The 19,172-nt window shown below is 38.4% G+C and overlaps 3 protein-coding genes across 5 annotated transcripts in view; 2 read left to right on the forward strand and 1 right to left on the reverse strand.

Annotated features, from left to right (window-relative positions):
- sntb1 (syntrophin, basic 1) overlaps window positions 1–3,670 on the reverse strand; it is a 49,656-nt gene extending 45,986 nt beyond the window's left edge. The window contains exon 1 of the mRNA XM_042424017.1: window positions 1,689–3,670. Coding sequence (XP_042279951.1) covers window positions 1,689–2,223 — 535 coding nt within the window. The 5' untranslated portion in view covers window positions 2,224–3,670. The remainder of the gene's footprint in view (window positions 1–1,688) is intronic.
- Window positions 3,671–4,903: 1,233 nt separating this feature from the next.
- Window positions 4,904–11,335, forward strand: LOC121905730 (E3 ubiquitin-protein ligase TRIM39-like). Of its 2 annotated transcripts, none has more exons than XM_042424209.1 (2): window positions 4,904–6,610; window positions 8,701–11,335. In XM_042424209.1, the coding sequence occupies exon 2, from the start codon at window positions 8,708–8,710 to the stop codon at window positions 10,565–10,567; it is 1,860 nt and encodes a 619-aa protein (XP_042280143.1). In that variant the 5' UTR covers window positions 4,904–6,610; window positions 8,701–8,707; the 3' UTR covers window positions 10,568–11,335. The 2 variants fall into 2 exon arrangements, with proteins under 2 accessions (XP_042280143.1, XP_042280142.1); XM_042424208.1 differs by lacking the exon at window positions 4,904–6,610 and adding an exon at window positions 8,087–8,224.
- A 3,404-nt stretch (window positions 11,336–14,739) lies between these two features.
- Window positions 14,740–17,758, forward strand: LOC121905931 (zinc-binding protein A33-like). Of its 2 annotated transcripts, none has more exons than XM_042424537.1 (2): window positions 14,740–14,803; window positions 15,280–17,758. In XM_042424537.1, exon 2 carries the CDS (start codon window positions 15,287–15,289, stop codon window positions 16,589–16,591), a length of 1,305 nt encoding a protein of 434 aa, XP_042280471.1. In that variant the 5' UTR covers window positions 14,740–14,803; window positions 15,280–15,286; the 3' UTR covers window positions 16,592–17,758. The 2 variants fall into 2 exon arrangements, with proteins under 2 accessions (XP_042280471.1, XP_042280472.1); XM_042424538.1 differs by having other exon boundaries at window positions 14,759–14,803; window positions 15,241–17,758.
- The last annotated feature ends 1,414 nt before the right edge of the window (window positions 17,759–19,172 follow it).

Here is a 19,172-nt window from a genome sequence, read left to right on the forward strand (position 1 = left end):
TGTCCTGATGGTAAAGCTGCATTGCATACACCTAATAAGTACAGTGTCTTCCCCTCTCCTGCTCAGAATTAAATAAAATTGCAGAAATGCCAGAAAAAAAAGTTTCACTTCTCTTCAATTTGGTACCGTGGGAGAGATTGTACGTCAACAATGAATTGTGACTTTGTAAATGAATAAGAAAACACATTTGATGAGATATGACTAATACTGGCTGGTGCAAAACAAATATCATCTTTTCTTTCTTGGCTTTAGTTGTTAACCAGTTCCTCCTTACTCTAATGGAAAATAAATCACAACCCCTACAGCTAGGGATGGGAAGATATATGATTTAAAACACTCATGATAAGTTGATTGTGGTGAACTTCCATAATGGGGATAATCATGAATATCCTCATGTGAGTGACTTGAAAAAGCTGTATATTACCTTTTATTTACCTTATTTTAGATTGTTTTTTTCACTAAAAAGGATGTTCACTAAAAAAAAGGATGTGTGTCCTTTCTGTGACACAATAAAAATATTTGTTTCTTAACAAAATGTAAGGTGAAGTGATTCCAGTATGTTTTAGTGCCATTTAAGAGTTTTAAGCATATTTTGATGATTATCAGGATAATATCTTGAATCGCAATTATTTTGGCCAGGATAAACATGACATGAGATTTTCATATCATCCAATGCCTTTTTACAGCAGGGGTTATTACTCCCAGGCTTCAGCACTCAGAGCCCTGCTGCTTTTCATTCTGCTCGTCTAATCAGGGAGTGATTTATACCGTGGACACTAAATGAATGCAATCAACTGGCAGGTACAATAGAGAACCTGCAGTACTTTGTATCCAGTGGTCCAGGATTGAGGACCACTGACCGTGGATATTCTTAATCTCCAACAGCCAACAGCAGTGAATGCAATAGGCAGCCATGTGAGGTGAGAAATCAGTTGATGGAAACCTAAAAACTCTCAACTAGGGCTGCAACTAACGATTATTTTCATTATCGATTAATCTATTGATTATTTTCTCGATTAAACGAATAGTTGATTGGTCTATAAAATGCCAGAAAATTGTGAAACATGTCAATCATGTTCCCCAGAGCCCAAGATGACATCCTGAAATGTTCTGTCCTGACCAACAGTCCACAACCCAAAGATATTCAGTCTATGACTAAAGAAACCAAAAAATATTTTCATTTGAGAAGAGAAGAAAATTTGGACATTTATTTCTTAAAAAATGACTCCAAACAATTTATCGATTATCAAAATAGTTGGTGATTAATTGATTGCAGCTCTACTCTCAACCCTACAATAGATGTTTCCTTCACTGAAAGACGAGGTTCCCATAGCAAGGTCAAGAGTTCCCTTGAGGGTTACATTACGTTTGGGGCTGAAATACACCAACATTTCTGAAATATTTTCCAAACACAGACTGACCTTGACTTTCCTGAGATCTGACACTCATCTCTTGTCTCTCAACGTATGCTGTACAAACCCTCACTACAAGACATCCATAAAAGCACAAGCACACGTGGAATCCCTAAAACAACATCTTATCTTGTGGGAGTTCATTAAATGATTCGGGACATGTATGTACATGGAAAAAGTCTGGGAGTCCCTGACCCATCACCTCTCCTCGATCCGCCTCTGAATCTGACTGCTTCAGTCATCCTGTCTCACACACAGTCTGCCCAGCCTGCTTACCTTCCAGAGTCACCTCTTTCCCGGCCCGTTTCAGCGCTTGCACAGCTTCGTCATGGGTCGCGTCCCGCAGGTTCATGCCGTTCACTGACAGGATGGCGTCCCCGACATACAGAGCCTGGGTCTGGTCCGCTGCGAGCCCCTTGAATATCTTACTGATGAGGATGGGCATTTTATTCTCCTTCCCACCTTTGATGCTGATCCCGAGTCCCCCGACCTCCTGCTTGGCCACCTTGACGCACCGCTTTCTGTTGGCGATCGCCTCGGGCACTCGCTCCGGTAGGTCCGTGAACGCGGTGCGCACAGTTTGGGGGCCGTTGTTGGAGTTGGTGTTATTGTTGTCGAGGTAAGATCCGTTGGTAACGCCGTTAGAGTTGACATTGTCGTTAACGCAGCTCTCCTCGCAGCTTAACGTGAGCGCTTCCTCGTTCAAGTTGACCAAAACTTTGTGCCACCGCTCCCGCACCAAAACCTCCAGAAATCCACTTTTTTGCACTCCGGAGGCACCAGAAACTCCAGTCGCAATTACCACCGCCATCTTTGGAGCATTTCTTTAAAATGACATGTGATTTTGTGCCCAGCACGCTCTCACACATTAACTTCCACTCTGTCTCCCTCACACTCAGGCTGGACTTTGCCCCTCTCAAGTTTTCTGCGGGACTTGTCAAGCGTCCCCTCCAACCAGCCTGAGCCCTTTCGGCACAGGCTGCCCACCGCTCCGCCTGCCAGAGATCCTATCTGATGGGTGGAGTTTGCTCCCCCCGCCGTCAGGCGATCCCATCTCCAGATCCTGCATGCACAAACTGTGTTCATCATTTCCCCACAACATTTGAGACGTGACAACTGACTTAGAGGTAAATAATAAGCATAATCACATTCATAAAAATCTAATATTTTATCAACTTCATGTGTACTATATTGATAAAATTTACATACATAGCATATTTTAATATTCATTATGTTGAATCATAGGATATATGATTAATGGGTTTTGACTACATAGGATGAAGAGAGCATCTGTTCACTGATGGTAAAGATTTTTGAGAATTACACCTATTTTGTAATAGCCCTATGTTTGAAAAAAAAAAATTAGACTTGTCGGAAAAATTTGACTTGATCTGAAGTCTACAGTCTTCAAATGTCCGGTGAGTCCCACTCCGCCGTACTTGACCGCGTTCACGTTGGAGTAGTGAGATCGGTCACGCGCGTACAGGAATGCGCCTGTGCCGGTTTTGATGTTTCAAAAGAGAGAAAGAGAGGGCGTTTTGTTAGGAAGCTCTGACATGGAAAGACCCCCCTGCGAGGCTTTGCTCTCCGTCTTTATTGTTATTCCAAAGGACATCCTCGTGCCCTGTTGACCTTATTGGCTCGTGAGAGTTCAAATAAGTGAAATGAAGGTGCAGTCAGTGATGACTGGAGCCGCTTGATGCCACCGGTGGTCCTTCACAGGGATGAGGACAGGGAGGCTGAGAGAAGACGCAGACAGATGATACGGGCAAACTACAGTCAGCCAACAGGACATGATGACATTAGGAAAAAACTAATAAGCAGCTGTGGCTTTAGTGAAGGCCCAGAAGTTTCTCCACCACTAATACTCCTCAACACTACTGAACAGGATTTTGGATCGAAGGACACCTAGATCTATAAATATGCATTTTCCTGTACTTTGGGTAACAGCTTTCTCACTGAAGCATGACATCCTGTTTAATAAACGGCTGAGGGAAACCTTGCTTCACAGTGATCTATGAGCAATGTAGTTATGACACCTGCTGGTCACATTTTAAACTGTTTGTCTGTCCTGGCATTACATGAAAACCAGTAAAGCCCCTCTGGAACAAAAAGATACACATGGGATCCTTTGCATCAAGTGCAATCAGTATAATGAACAAAGTGCATAAAAATATCTCCATGATGGGAGATTTAAATTACATAAATTGAATCAACTTTTGCGTGTATGTATGTATAGTTGATGGCTTGTGATGTATGTGTGTGTGTGTGTGTGTGTGTTTCTTTATTTTATGTGCATTATGTTCATTCTTTTAGTTTGTTACTCATCATATCAGTGGCACAAAGACACATTTCCTGCCCTGGTGCAATAAAATTTATTCTATTCTAGAAATACAGCAGTAGCTAAATTTATATCCTGAGGCCACTACATGTTGACTGACAAAAATATTACCATATATATTTACTTCCCAAATCCTGTAGAATAATCCATAATTTAAATGTAAAATATTTATTTTTGATAAGGATGTTTATTTATATGAACATTTTCACAAAAAAAGATAATCGAGATACATATTTGTGTATTTGAGCTACACCTTCATGCTAAATATTTAGATTACAGTGCAGATCTATGACTTGACCACAGGCCTTTAAAGAATAGGTTCCCAATTTTTTAAGTCTGTCCTTAAACAACAGTCAAGTGCCCAAATGAACGTTGAAACATGTTTTGCTTACTGTAATCATTCCCCCCGTTCATACTGACCACTAGAGGATCCCCTCCAAATGTGCTTACAGTGTAAATGATGGAAGACAAAATCCATAGTCCTTGTTTTGAGTAAAAATATACTTAAAAGTTTATCTGAAGATAATATGAGTTGGTCAAATAAAGTAGATATCTTCCACAGTTACAGTATTTTTTTTTTAGCAAAAGTTGCCCTGCATCTTCACAAACTGTTTTCCTGTTCAGCTGTGGTAGAAGACTAGTAAAAAAAGAGGGAATTCCGCATAAAAAGACAATGAATTTGAAAGATATATTGATATATATTGATATTGACTTGATTTGACTAATTTGGACAAATAAACAAATAAACTTTTAAATACATTTTTGCATAGAACAAGTGCTGTGGATTTTGTTCCCCATCATTTACATTATAAGAGCATTATAGGTTCTAAAAGGGATCTTCTAAAAGACAGTATGAACAGGAGGAATGATTACAGCAAGAAAAACATGTGTTAATATTCATTTGGGCACCTGACGGTTGTTTTAGGCCAGATTTTAAAAATTATGAACCTATCCTTTAAGCAAAGCAAAAAATTAACTTTTGTATTTTCTCTTAATTTGAGCAACAGTTTCTGTGCTCTAACAATTGCATAATGAGTTTATCATTATTAGTTTATTATCATGAATTTAAATGAGTTGAAAACAATAGTTGTTCTAGATTTTAATTCTTATTAAAGGATGTATGCAAATATATGGGAAATAAGAGCATTATATAAAATCATAATCAAAATCATAATTTAATATATGTATATGTCATTGTATTTTCCATGATTAATCAAACTGTATAATAATGCACAGGCATGCTTCTGCCTTACTACTGAACTGCACCAAAGAGGGGATTAGCTCATTTATTTTGAGAAAGAGACCAGAAATTCTAAGAATATTTTGGTTTAATGAGGTGTAGGAGCTACAATTGATTTTTACTTTTATATGGAAATTAGCTATCAGATGGAATTCTTTGTTGTGGTAATGACCTTCACAACAAACAAACAAACAGAGAATGCAATCTTATTAAAGGTATTTAAAGGTTGTTAATGAACCTTTTTTTAATCCTCATTCGTTGAGTACACACTTCTTCTATGCAGCAGGGAGCAGCTGCAGAGAGACACATGCTTATACTCAAACAAACCCTCATACAATGAGTTTGTATTGCAGGTCTTGGAAGAGAGTGAACCGTCATGCTGAAGAGCACTTCAGTGATGATGTTGCAAGCTTTCTGCCTGAAGGGTTTTGTTTTCTGTTGAATTATGATAAATGTTATGACCCTTCTGCTTTAAGAAAAACAGACTGCAGATTCTTTGCGTGCTTCTTTTAGCTCTACTTGTTCCTTTCCATTCTTTATCAATGCTTGCTCTGTGCCTTCACATTGTTACTGAAGCATACTCTTCACATTATGTTTCACTGGCATGAGCGTCAGTGTTGTTATTGGTCCAACCGTGTTCGTGTTCACAGATGAGACTATTGAGAAAAATTCTCCCGTAAACTGCATCCCACATTATTAGTTCTTTTAGTATTTAACATTAAAGCCATGAGGTAGCATTAGAGAGACTGCATTTACAGGTGAATAAACGATTGAGGATATTTTTGTAGAAAAACAATTATGTGTTGATCAGCAGTTGAAGTATCAGGAAGTCAGTCATTGATGTTTGTAGCTTCTCTTTCATGTTTAAATGAAAAAAAAGAGAATAGTTGTGATTTTATCTGCACCTGATGGTGTGGAACAGACGAACCCGCACAAACATACTGTATATCAACAATGTTTACAAGAGACAGCACATCGGAAATCATATCAGCAGGTCAGTACAAAACAATACTATGAGTGGGCTGTTTGTGAACTGAAAATAACACATTTAAATGAGATTTAGTTAGCACAGGTAGGAGGTCACACTCAATAACAACTGAACGACTGCCGCAGGACAATTACCAAGATTTCTACAGGTAAGAAAAGCTTGTGAAGCAGATACAGTTGATGTTATCTGAAGAAATACTGGAGGTGATAAAACTTCAAATAAAAATGGTGTTGCCATGTTGTTCAGATAAACCAGAACAAGTATACTAGACTGCAGACACCCTTGAATCTACATGTTTAACAGAGAATAACTAAAGCTTTGCAAACTTTTATTCTGTTTTTTTTTAACTTTGACTTTATCTAATTAATGACTGATATGCAAATCTTTCCTGAGAGCAAAACTGAAGTTCAGTTTGCATTAGTCCATATAGCTGTGGCATTTAATGATTTTAATTTTCCTATTTGGGCCTTGTCCTTGTGTCTAACTATCCTTTCCTGTCTTCTCTCCCTCACCACCTCACTCAGATACACAACTCAGAGACTGGCAGATAAAAGCGTGGTTTGATGGTTCAAAGCAGGATTTGTTAACCTGTGGACAGTCAAGACAGGCCAAAAAGGAAAAGGGGAAAGGTATGCAAGCAGGGAAATATCATGAAAGGGAAACAGGAACAGACACACTGGACCACTAAGACTGACTGTACAATATCTGGAAGGGAACAAGGGGCAGGTATGTTTGCTGGGGGATTTATCAGTAGATTGGGAAGGCAGTCAGGTGGCGTTGAATGAAACACTGGGGATTACTGCAGGACACAGAGGGTATAACAGGCAGAAATGAGACAGTTGATGGCTGGCAGACTCACAACAGGACAAGTACGTAAAATATCTTGGCATACAGGTCCATAAAATGCAATATTGCTTGAGCAGTTTTTCAAAAATATGCCATAACCTTTATTTATGCAAAGTAAAAAGGTATTGTGTATTCAAGGTTAGTATAATTAAAGGCATTAACATATGACAACACACAATGTTACTAGTTAAAAAAATGACATGAGATACTACACTTCTTTATCCCTCATATTCAAAAGAATGATTAAAATACCGTTTTTTAGATGATTGACTTTTGGTGAGTGTCACAACAAGAAGCCAAACAAACCAGGCAGGACTTCTGGACTTCAAGCTTGACGTCACTACAGATGTCACGTTGAACCTGGTATGAAACTGGTCTGGCAACGTCTCAGTTATGGCTGCTGCTGCTGCTGGAATCCACAGACTTCCTGAAGTCGAAGAAGACTTTCCATTTCTGAGATCAAGTTTTTAACACAGACAGCCAGTCTCTTTGCAAGACTTTTAACACACTGGATAGCGGCACTGGTCACAGCTGTCCCAACAGGCGATCTGACACAGATCTACAGATATAATCCAAGAGTATATATTCTTTATTTTAATTAGGTTTCATGATTGGAATTAATACAACACTTTATAACATTATTGTGCATTAAATGATTACAGGAGTGGCATGGTATCCAGTAGAAAAAATACAAGCAAATTGCAGACACATTTTAGTGTATTGGTGGTGAAAATGTATTTGACATACAATACACAACTTCAGCTTCATATTTTTCATTAGGCAATAACACTCATTCATCAGGTGAAATGTGACATTATCAATTTCTAACTGGTTTAAGGCATAACCTCTGAAGTTCAACATCGAAATTCAAGCGACCATAATTACAAATATAAACTTGTGGTGTTGAACGTGCAGATGGAAGACAAAATATTTGTGGAGTGAATCATCTCATTCCAGTGAACAAAACATGGAAATGCCTCTTGTTTCAACTTAACCCTTTTAAGAGTGAAGACTTAACAAATACTGTAGCATCAGCTTATTTTAGGAGCCTGATTTCCTTTGAATGTCTGAGGCAGGCCCAGCTGTTCCTTGTGGTTTGAGTCGGTGCCGTTTTAGTTTAATGGACCTGTATTTGCACTGAGGCACACAAAACTTCCCAAAGGAAGTAGTCAATTTATTATAAGGAATTATGCTCACAATCACATTGTATTTCATGTCATATTTGTTTAACATGGCTTAAAGGGGTTAATGTCATGTGGAAAGAGTAGATGGGAGGAGTCACACCGTTGCATCATTTACAGGGAAATGAAACTTAACATTGTTGCTCTGTACAAACCTGAGTAACTGGTAAACACAGTTCAGAGAGGCAGCACAGCAGAGAATCTGCATACAAGAAGGTGAAGTTCAACTCTGTTTATATACCTGATAATATTCTGATATTGTAGAATATTCATAGATATTACATGTAATCTAATTGTTCATGTCATTTTCCATGCACCTAAATACAGATACAGGACAGGCTGCTGTCAATTATGTTTACTTGATGAATATTGTAAACTTTTATTACACATTCTTATGAAACTTCATTAGGGAGCATCACAAGAGTCATATCAGTCACTTTATGATCATTTTGCCACCAGAGAATATCAATATAACATCTGTTATATGAACAATAGTTCAGATTTCTTTGTCAGTCATGATTGTTTGTTGTGTAAAATGGCTCACTCTAGATTAAGTCTTGATCTATTTTTTATTTCAATATAATTGAATTGATTTCCCTTTTTTATTGTGTTTTGAAATTGTAAGTTCTAATGATTTTCTTTGCCTTATTCAGAGCCATTTGAAAGACCTCTCCTCTTCTCTTCTCCTTCAGATAAGATATGGCCACAGCCAGCAGTTTCCTGTCTGAAGATCAGTTCCTGTGCTCCATCTGTCTGGAGGTTTTCACAGAGCCTGTTTCTGTTCCATGTGGACACAACTTCTGCAAGGCCTGTATCAGCAGGCACTGGAAGGACAAAGAGTGGTGTCAATGTCCACTGTGCAACGAGAAGTTCAACAGGGGGATCAAACTTTGTGTTAACACAGGATTCAGGGAGGTTGTGGAGAATTTCAAGAAACATCGTATCATAGCTAAAAATAATCCCCCAGTCAAAGCAGGAGAGGTGCCATGTGACTGTTGCCGTGGCGTCAAGTGCAAAGCTTCAAAGACCTGTTTGGTCTGTTTGACCTCTTATTGTGAGATACACCTTGAACCTCATCAGAGAGATGCGGCCTTAATGAGACACAAATTGACTGATCCTGTGAAGAAGCTGAAGGACAAAATATGCAAGAAACATAATAGGATTTTAGAGCTCTTCTGCAGGGATGACCTGACCCATGTTTGTGCCCTTTGTACAGAACATAGGGCACACGATACAGTCCCTTTAGACGAAGAGTATGAGGAGGAGAAGGTTCAGATGGAGAGGGAAAAGATGGAAGTAGAGGAGATGATACAAGAGCGACAAAAGAAGGTTCAGGAGCTGAAGGATGCAGTGCAGACCAAGAGGAGGGACAAAGATGAAGCAATAGCAAATAGTGTTCAGACTTTAAATGTTTTAGTAGCCTCCATTCACAGACACCTGTCTAAGTTTTGTCAGGTGATTGAAGAGAAGCAAAGAGCAGTAGAGAGACAGGGTGACATGTTGGTCACAGAGCTGGAGAAGGAAATCACTGAGCTCCAGCGGAGAAGCACAAGGCTGGAGGGCATCTCACACATTGAAGATCACCTCCAGTTCATCAAGAGCTTCCAGTCCTTCACCTCCTCCTCTTCACACACCAAGAACTGGTCTGACATCAGTATCAACAGTCAGCACTATGTGGAGGCAGTGAGAAGAGCTCTGGTTCAGCTAGAGGAGACACTCAGCAAAGAGATGACACAAGTTGGACAAGATTTAAGGGGAAGCTTTGATAACATCCTTGCTGACGATACTGAAACAGTGAATAAACCAGCCCAGACAGTCACAGATCTAGAGTCCCTGCCCGAAGGCATCAAGTTGAACACAATTCGGCGGCAGTATACAGTGGACGTGACATTTGATCCGCACACTGCAAGCGACCTGCTCGTAATTTCTGAGGATTTTAAACAAGTGCAACCTCCTCACATTTGCTGGAGTGACAGTGGCGGCCCATTTAAATTCAACAGATATGCCTACGTCCTGGGAAAAAAGGGCTTTTCTGAAGGGAGATTCTACTATGAAGTTCAGGCTGAATTGAAGACTGGCTGGGATTTAGGAGTAGTCAGAGGGTCGATGCGTGGGAAGAAGATATTCACACCTAACTCCAGGAATGGAATCTGGATCATAAGGTTGAGGAATAACACCAACTTCAGGGCTCTACATAACACCCCTATCAACCTCTCCTTGAAAAGAAAACCTAACAGAGTCGGGGTGTTTGTAGATTATGAGAAGGGATTGGTGTCCTTCTATGATGCAGACACTGAGACTCTGATCTACTCTTTTACTGACTGCAGATTCAATGAGAAAATCTTTCCATTCTTTAGCCCCGGTCCCCCTGAGGATGGTATAAACTGTGCCCCTCTGGTCCTCTCACCTGCTGAAAACTGGGAACAGAAGGTACAAAAGACATCTCAGAAGACAAAGGATATTCCGCCACAATCTTCGGATTCCTTATTATACATTATTATTATTGGCATTATCCTTGTTATTAGTAATGTCATCACATCCATACAAGAACAGAGTTGAATAGATTCTGATGAAATCTGAAATCTGAATCTAGTCAAATCTGATCATGATAAGCCCAGCTCATGGATATTTTGAGAAACTGGGCCATGCATACATCTTAGTAAGCTCAGTTTGATAATAAGAAAATAATCACCGTCTCCCTTTGTAATGTATTTTTGATATTTGTTGGAGATGAAGTGGCATGTTTATGTTTTATCTGTATATATGTACTTTTGTAATAACATCAATCATTTTCATTTAACAAAAGCCTTTTAAACTCATAAAATCTATTAAGAATATCTTGCACATGTATGAAATCTAACACAGAGGTTGGTACCTACATCCATATTTTCTGGAAATGTCCAAAGATCGAGAACTTTTGGAAAGAAGTGAAGGACAAAATAATCCACCTATTCACTGTATATTGGCAGCAGATGTGGACAGTACTGAAAGGAGACATAATGCTAAACTGACTAGGATATTGTTGTATATAGCAAGGAAAGTGATTTTTAAACACTGAATCTCTAAGGACAGTCCCACATTAGAGGGAAAATATTTAAAATACTGTCTCTGGAAAGACTAACATTTGCCCTGCATGACAATATGCTTGGATTTATTAAGATCTGGCAACCTGTGGTAGACGTGATAGATCCTCCTGGACTCAGCTTCATTCTGGCTAACTGAAGGGACGGAGACTGGCTGTGATGTGCATAACATATGTTACCTGAAGGCTAGTGTGCCTGGTTTGTGTATTCGTGTGTATGCATGTGTATTTGTAGGCTATATATATATATATATATATATATATATATATATATATACACACACACATGCATGCATACATACATACACACATACACACACACACACACACACACACACACACACACACACACACACACACACATATATACGTATGTATGTATGTATGTATGTATGTATGTATGTATGTATATATGTATATATACATATATACATATATGTATATATATGTATATATATACATGTATAATATGTTGTAAACCAGCTTAAAACTGGTACAGTGGTGGATGTACTTGCAGAGGAAGGAGGTATAAAACCAGCATCTCCTTCCATTCACAAACTCATCTGTCACTTAATCACACAAAATGGCAGAGTTTCATCAACAATATTAATGTTTTGGAAATTGTATTTAGACTTCTGTATGTTTGTTTTGTTACTTGGGCTTGAATTTCAAGTGTTTGATATACAGAATTAATGCACATAAAGTTGCCCTTCTTTATCAAATATGATGCTGGTGTCATTTCTGAAATGAATCAAACACTCTACACATTTAGAGTATGAACAGTTTATAATGCTTAAAAAGTGTTGAGAGTTATATATTTAAGTCAATTCAATTCTATTCAATTTTATTTATATAGCACCAAATCATAACAAAAGTTATCTCACGGCACTTTTCACACTGAGCAGGTCTAGAGCAGGTCTCTTTAATTTACAGAGACCCAACTTTCCACCATGAGCAAGCACTTGGGGACAGCAGCAAGGAAAAACTCCCCTTTAATGAGAAGAAACCTCAAGCAGAACTGGGCTTTAGGTGGGCGGCCATCTGCTTTGACCAGGTGGGTTGAGAGAGAAAGAAGGAGGGAGGGGGAGAGAGGGGGGAGAGGGACACAGAGAAGCATAATAACAACAATAATAACAATAACGACCATGATAATAATACAGATATGACTAGTAATGAAGATAGTGACAGAGGCTTTATTCAAATACACCACTAGAGGGAGCAATCTACTAAATTTCTCACAAGAACAGTTGACTTCACTCCCTATTAGATTCAGTTAGACATAAAACATGATACATGACATGGACATTACAAGATTTCTCCTATGAATGGAAATTTCTTATATTACATATTTTTTTACAGTACTTTTTTTTTCAAGTGAAGCAATTTCAACCATTTTTTTTTTTTCAGTCTAACACTTATGACCGTCAGATTCCTGACTGTAGGAAAGAGCAGAGTAATTAAAAAACTAGACAGATGGCAAACACAGCCGGGCTGTGAGGTCTGACATTTTTCAACAACCAAACTGTTGAGCAGCACGGACTGAAAACTGAAGTAGAGTGGATCCATATCTCACTGGAATGATATGTGTTGTCTTTGTCAGTTCAATCAGGAGAGACAACAATATTTACTGAGGTTACCTACAGAGAAGAATTTAGTCACTAAGACCCCATGAACATGATACATCTTCTCTGAGACCCATGGCCATGACGATGTGAGAGGTCTCGATGCTACAGGTGGTGGAGTAAAGCCAGCAGATAGAAGATGGAACCTCTCATTTGAATCTCCAGGAGCATCTTGGAGGTGGTGATGTGGTGGGTTGCACTATTGTAATAGCTGTAATTCCCAATAGGAAGAAAAGTGAGAAGGAGGACATCTTCTTTTCCCCAAAGCTTCATTAAATGGACTGCAGTCAGACAGCATTCATACTAGACAAATCTCTCAATGTGATGATAATTTGAAAACCTATTTTAATGTTCATTTGGGCACCTGACTATTGTTTTAAGAAAGACTTGAAAAGTTGTGAACCCGTCCTTTAAGTGTAAATAGTGAACTCGAAATGTTCCTGAAATAAGGTGCCAACATATTTTATGAATTTATGCATGTGGAGAAACGTAACATATGATAAACTCAACAGTATATGTTGTGTTGTTTGTGTAACCTGCTAGTATGAATGTAAGTTTTAAAGATAGAAATATATTTCACATTTGACAATGTTACGTGTCCATGCACCTTGGTGAGGCCGTAACAAACATAATCATTAAGAAGTCATTCAGTTTCAAAAGACATTTTCTAAACTATCGAGTTGTGGTGGTTTAAAACTTGCTTAATTTTGTCACATTTTACAAAACAGTATCTCCAAACACATTTCACATTTCCACTCATGAGGTGAGACTCAAGTCATGAAAGAAAACATGACCTACAAACACTTCAGACATGATATTTCTGTCTACAACAGTGGCGACTGGTGACTCAAAAAATTGGGGAGGACAGGAGGAAAACTTATACTATATCATTGTCCCCCACCTGATGAAATCGGAGGCGTGGGGAGAAATTTTATATGCCAATAAAACAATTTGCTTTCAAAAACAAAAACCTCTGAGTCATGAAAAGGCTGCCTCTTTAAAGATATTTAGCATATACACATTTTTTCTAAACAAAGAAGTGCTCATTTTAACCATGTAGTGGTTCAGAATGTGTGATTTTACCGACAAAGTTAAATTCAGATTTATAGTATTGTTCTGTTGTGACAACAGATTTATGTTCTCATCAAAAACAGACAACATATCACATGATTTACATGTTTCCTATGTATTTTCTTAGTATACAGAAATATATAAAGTACCACAAAGTTTATAATCTGATACAGGTACAGATCAGTGCTGAACACTAGAAAGAGTGAGCACTAGAAACATTCACAGATCTAAAAGTGTAGGTTCACATCAGAAAGTATTAATGCATGTATCAAATATAAGACTTACACACTTCTCTATATGCACCACATACAAAATATAGTCTACAAAGCTGACATGTTAACACTTCTTATTGTAGTTACTTTAAGCTTATTACTCAATATACAGATCAGCATAAAAACAAACTGAAGAAATTGTCACAAGCAAGCAGCCAAACCTCCTGCACACTCATTCACTAATCACACAACATCAACAGGTGACTGAACAACCACTCAATTAAAAACTGGACCGAACGTGCAGATGGAAGACAAAACATTTGTGGTGTGAATCATCTCATTCCAGTGAACAAAACATGGAAATGCCTCTTGTTTCAACTTAACCCTTTTAAGAGCGAAGACTTAACAAATACTGTAGCATCAGCTAATTTGAAGAGCCTGATTTCCTTTGAATGTCTGAGGCAGGCCCAGCTGTTCCTTGTGGTTTGAGTCGGTGCTGTTATAGTTTAGTGAACCAGTATTTGCACTGAGGCACACAAAACTTCCCAAAGGAAGGAGTCAGTTAAGGGTTGTTAATTAATTTATTTATTATTAGGAATTATGCTCACAATCACATTGTATTTCATGTCATATTTGTTTAACATGGCTCAAAGGGGTTAATGTCATGCGGAAAGAGTAGATGGGAGGAGTCACACCATTGCATCGTTTACAGGGAAATGAAACTTAACATTGTTGCTCTGTACAAACCTGAGTAACTGGTAAACACAGTTCAGAGAGGCAGCACAGCAGATAATCTGCATACAAGAAGGTGAAGTTCAACTCTGTTTATATACCTGATAATATTCTGATATTGTAGAATATTCATAGATATTACACGTAATCTAATTGTTCATGTCATTTTCCATGCACCTAAATACAGATACAGGACAGGCTGCTGTCAATTATGTTTACTTGATGAATATTGTAAACTTTTATTACACATTCTTATGAAACTTCATTAGGGAGCATCACAAGAGTCATATCAGTCACTTTATGATCATTTTGCCACCAGAGAATATCAATATAACATCTGCTATATGAACAATAGTTCAGATTTCTTTGTCAGTCATGATTGTTTGTTGTGTAAAATGGCTCACTCTAGGTTAAGTCTTGATCTATTTTTTATTTCAATATAATTGAATTGATTTCCCTTTTTTATTGTGTTTTGAAATTGTAAGTTCTAATGATTTTCTTTGCCTTATTCAGAGCCATTTGAAAGACCTCTCCTCTTCTCTTCTCCTTCAGATAAGATATGGCCACAGCCAGCAGTTTCCTGTCTGAAGATCAGTTCCTGTGCTCCATCTGTCTTGAGGTTTTCACAGAGCCCGTTTCTGTTCCATGTGGACACAACTTCTGCAGGGCCTGTATCAGCAGGCACTGGAAGGACAAAGAGTGGTGTCAATGTCCACTTTGCAACGAGAAGTTCAACAAGGGGCTCAAACTTTGCGTTAACACAGAATTTAGGGAAGTTGTGGAGAATTTCAAGAAACATCGTGTGACAGCTAAAAATGATTACCCAGTCAAAGAAGGAGAAGTTCCATGTGACTGTTGCCTTGGCAACAAGTTCAAAGCCTCTAAAACCTGTTTGGTCTGTTTGACCTCTTATTGTGAGACACACCTAGAGCCTCATCAGAGAGTTGCGGCCTTAATGAGACACAAATTGACTGATCCTGTGAAGAAGCTGGAGGACAAAATATGCAAGAAGCATAACAGGATTTTAGAGCTCTTCTGCAGGGATGACCTGACCCATGTTTGTGCCCTTTGTACAGAACATAGGGCACACGATACAGTCCCTTTAGAGGAAGAGTATGAAGAGAAGAAGGCTCAGGAGGAAAAGGAAAAGTCAGAAGTACAGTATATAAAACTGAAGCGACACAAGAAGGCTCAGAAGAAGAAAGTAGCAGCGCAGACCAAAAGGAAAGACAAGGATGAAGCAATAGCAAACAGTGTTGTGTCTAATCAGTTGCAAGCTCCTAATGAAGGCCCTCACGAAATCAATAGATGTTCCTGTGTCCCTGGAAGTGGACAGGAGAGGGGCCTCTTTGACAGGCGATTCTACATTGAGGTTCAGACCAAGTGGAAAACAGGCTGGCATTTAGGAGTAGTCAGAGAGTCGATGCGTGGGAAGAAGACATTCAAACCTAACTTCAGGAATAGAAACTCGAACATCAGCTTAAGGAATAACACCAACTGCATGGCTCTACATAACATCCCTGTCCACCTCTACTTGATAAGGAATCCTGATAGAGTCTGGTTATTTGTGGATTATGAGAAGGGATTGGTGTCCTTCTATGATGCAGACACCGAAACTCTGATCTACTCTTTTATTGGCTGCAAATTCAGTGACAAAATCATCCTATTCTTTAGCCCCGGTCTTACTGAGCATGGTCTAAACTGTGCCCCTCTGGTCCTCTCACCTGCTGAAAACTGGGAACAGAAGCTACAAAAGATGGCTCAGAAGGCAAAGTATATTTGGGCACAATTTATGGAAGCCTTATTTAGCTTTATTTTTATTGTCTTTGTCCTTGTCATTGTCGACACATACAAAACAGAGTAGAAATAGATTATGATGAAATCTAAATCTAGTCGAATCTGATCATGTTAAACCCAGCTCATGGATATTTTGGAAAACCGGGCCATGCATACATCTGTCAGTAAGCTCAGTTTGACTGGAATTAATTGCTGTCTCCCTCTTTAATGGCTTTTTGATATTTGTTGGAGATGAAGTATCATGTTTATCTTTCATCTGTATATATATTTTTTGTAAATACACATAATTTTTCATTTAACAAAAGCCTTGTTAACACATAAAATGTATTGGGAATATGTTGTACAACAGCTTAAAAACTGCTACAGTGGTGGATGTACTTGCAGAGGCAGGGACAGATAAAACCAGCATCTCCTTCCGGTCACAAACTCATCTGCCACTTAATCACACATAACAAAATTGAAGTTTCATTAACAATATGAATGTTTTTGAAATTGTATTTAGACTTTTGTATTATTGTTTTGTTAATTGGGATTGAATACCAGGTGTTTGATATACAGAATTTATGTACATAAAGTTGCCCTTCTTTATTAAATATGATGTCATTCTGAAATTTCTGAAATGAATCAAACACTCTACACATTTAGAGTATGAACAGTGTATAATGTTTAGCTGGTAAAAAAGTGTTGAGTATTATGACAGAGGCTTTATTCAAATACACCACTAGAGGGAGCAATCTACTAAATCATAATAACAGTTGTTCTCACTCCCTATTAGATTCAGGTAGAGATATAACATGACAATTTATACAGAGGAAATACTTCATTGCACACTTAGCCACCACATTTGGAGTCTTTATTAGGTTTTTGTCAGCAGGAGCGGTCATGTACAAGCCTTAAACTTGTACATTAGGTAAATTAGCTGCTTAGCTCCTCAAAGTCTGACTCTAAACTGATAAAAGGCTATAGGGGCTTTAAAATATCTGATATAACTAAATTAACAGGTTCACCATGTTATGAGTTTATGAATATACCAATGCAACAAAACCTTGGTGTATTGTTTAGGCTGTTGGAATTTTTCTTTTTTTCTTTCATTTCTAATTCATTTCAGTTGCCTTATCTTTTTCAAGTGTAGCAATTTCCACCATTTGAAAAAAAAGAGGTTTTTTCAGTCTAACACTTATGACTGTCCTGTGTGCCTCTTCATGACAGTGGAGATAAGAGAGACTGTAGAAAAAAGGAGAGTAAATAAAAAAGTACACAGACGGCAAACACAGACGGGCTGTGAAGTCTGACATTCTTCAACAACCAAACTGTTGAGCAGCACAGACTGGAGACTGATGTAGAGTGGATCCATCACTCACTGGAATGATATGTGTTGTCTTTGTCAGTTCAATCAGGAGAGGTTACCAGGTTACCAGCAGAAAAGGACTTTGGCAATTAGACCCCATCAACTTGATGCATCTTCATTAAACACAGGTTCATGACGATGGGAGAGGTAGAATCCCCCCAGTTAGAGGATGCTGGTGGTGTGGTGGAGGAGTAAAGCCCAGCTTCAGTGATGGACTGTGGCCAGACAGCATTGATACTACACAAAACTCTTATTGTGATGATGATGTTTTTTTCCTCAAGTAGTATGGAGGTAAAATCAGAGAAGTCCTGAAATGGGATAAACAGGATTTAAGGGTAGATGTTTAACTCCAAATTTTACTAAATCAGATGGTCACATATTTTATGTCTATGATAAACTCTAAATCTTGTGTCGTTTGTGTAACCTGTTGATATGGTTACAAGTTTTAAAGATAGAAACAAAGTCTTTCAGTTTCAAAGCATTCCAGTCCTAAACTAATGAGTTTTGATGGTTTACTTTTGTCACATTTTATAATCCAGTATCCCCAAACACACCCAGCATTTCACATTTCCACTCATACCTGAAATCCAGGTTTAATACTCTTCCAGGAATGAACTAATGAACAGATGAACTAAGCGTTACAAAATTGAGACCGGCCAGGTCTGCTCTGTCAGCTGATAGCTTATGAGGCTAGAACAGTGACACTTAAATTTTGGCAACAAAAATAAAATGCTGCGGTGAGATGACCAGCTGGTCTCAACTGGCCAGTGGCTCCAAAACGTTGCAGCAGATTTAAAAACAGGTGTTATTTGGATAAACTGACCACATATATTGGAAATCTACATGGTTATTTTCTTGCCTGAAAAATATTAAATCTTAATAAAGTGACGTAAACAGTTCTAGAGTGAAAATTACAATTACAATTTAACTGTCACTGTTTGAGCCCCATAATAGTTCAGACAGGGAGGCGTGAAAGAAAACATGACCTACAAACACTTCAGTCATGAAGTTTGAGCTGCAGCTTGGTGGTTACTCAGCTGGTTCAATATTTAACTTTTTACAGCCAGGCGCAGTCAGTAAGTCTGTCCATCAGGTAACAGTCAGTCCATCAGTCAACCAATCGTCCAGGCAGTGGCAGCCAGGCTGTTAAGCAGCAATTCATCCAGCTACTATTCAGCCACTCAGTGTGGCAGATTGTCAGCGAACCAGATTAGGAGTATCAAACTGCTTACAACAGACAAACACACTCTGTCAAAATGATCACAAAGTCAGTTTTGATTAAGCAATAGGCTACTGTACC

The sequence above is a fragment of the Thunnus maccoyii genome, chromosome 10 (assembly GCF_910596095.1).
Source record: "Thunnus maccoyii chromosome 10, fThuMac1.1, whole genome shotgun sequence".
In the NCBI taxonomy this organism is placed as follows: domain Eukaryota; kingdom Metazoa; phylum Chordata; class Actinopteri; order Scombriformes; family Scombridae; genus Thunnus; species Thunnus maccoyii.

What these genes read in the sequence shown, in the direction of transcription:
- LOC121905730 (XM_042424209.1), top strand. Translation starts at nt 8,708, where the DNA reads ATGGCCACAGCCAGCAGTTTCCTGTCTGAAGATCAGTTCCTGTGCTCC.
- LOC121905931 (XM_042424537.1), top strand. Translation starts at nt 15,287, where the DNA reads ATGGCCACAGCCAGCAGTTTCCTGTCTGAAGATCAGTTCCTGTGCTCC.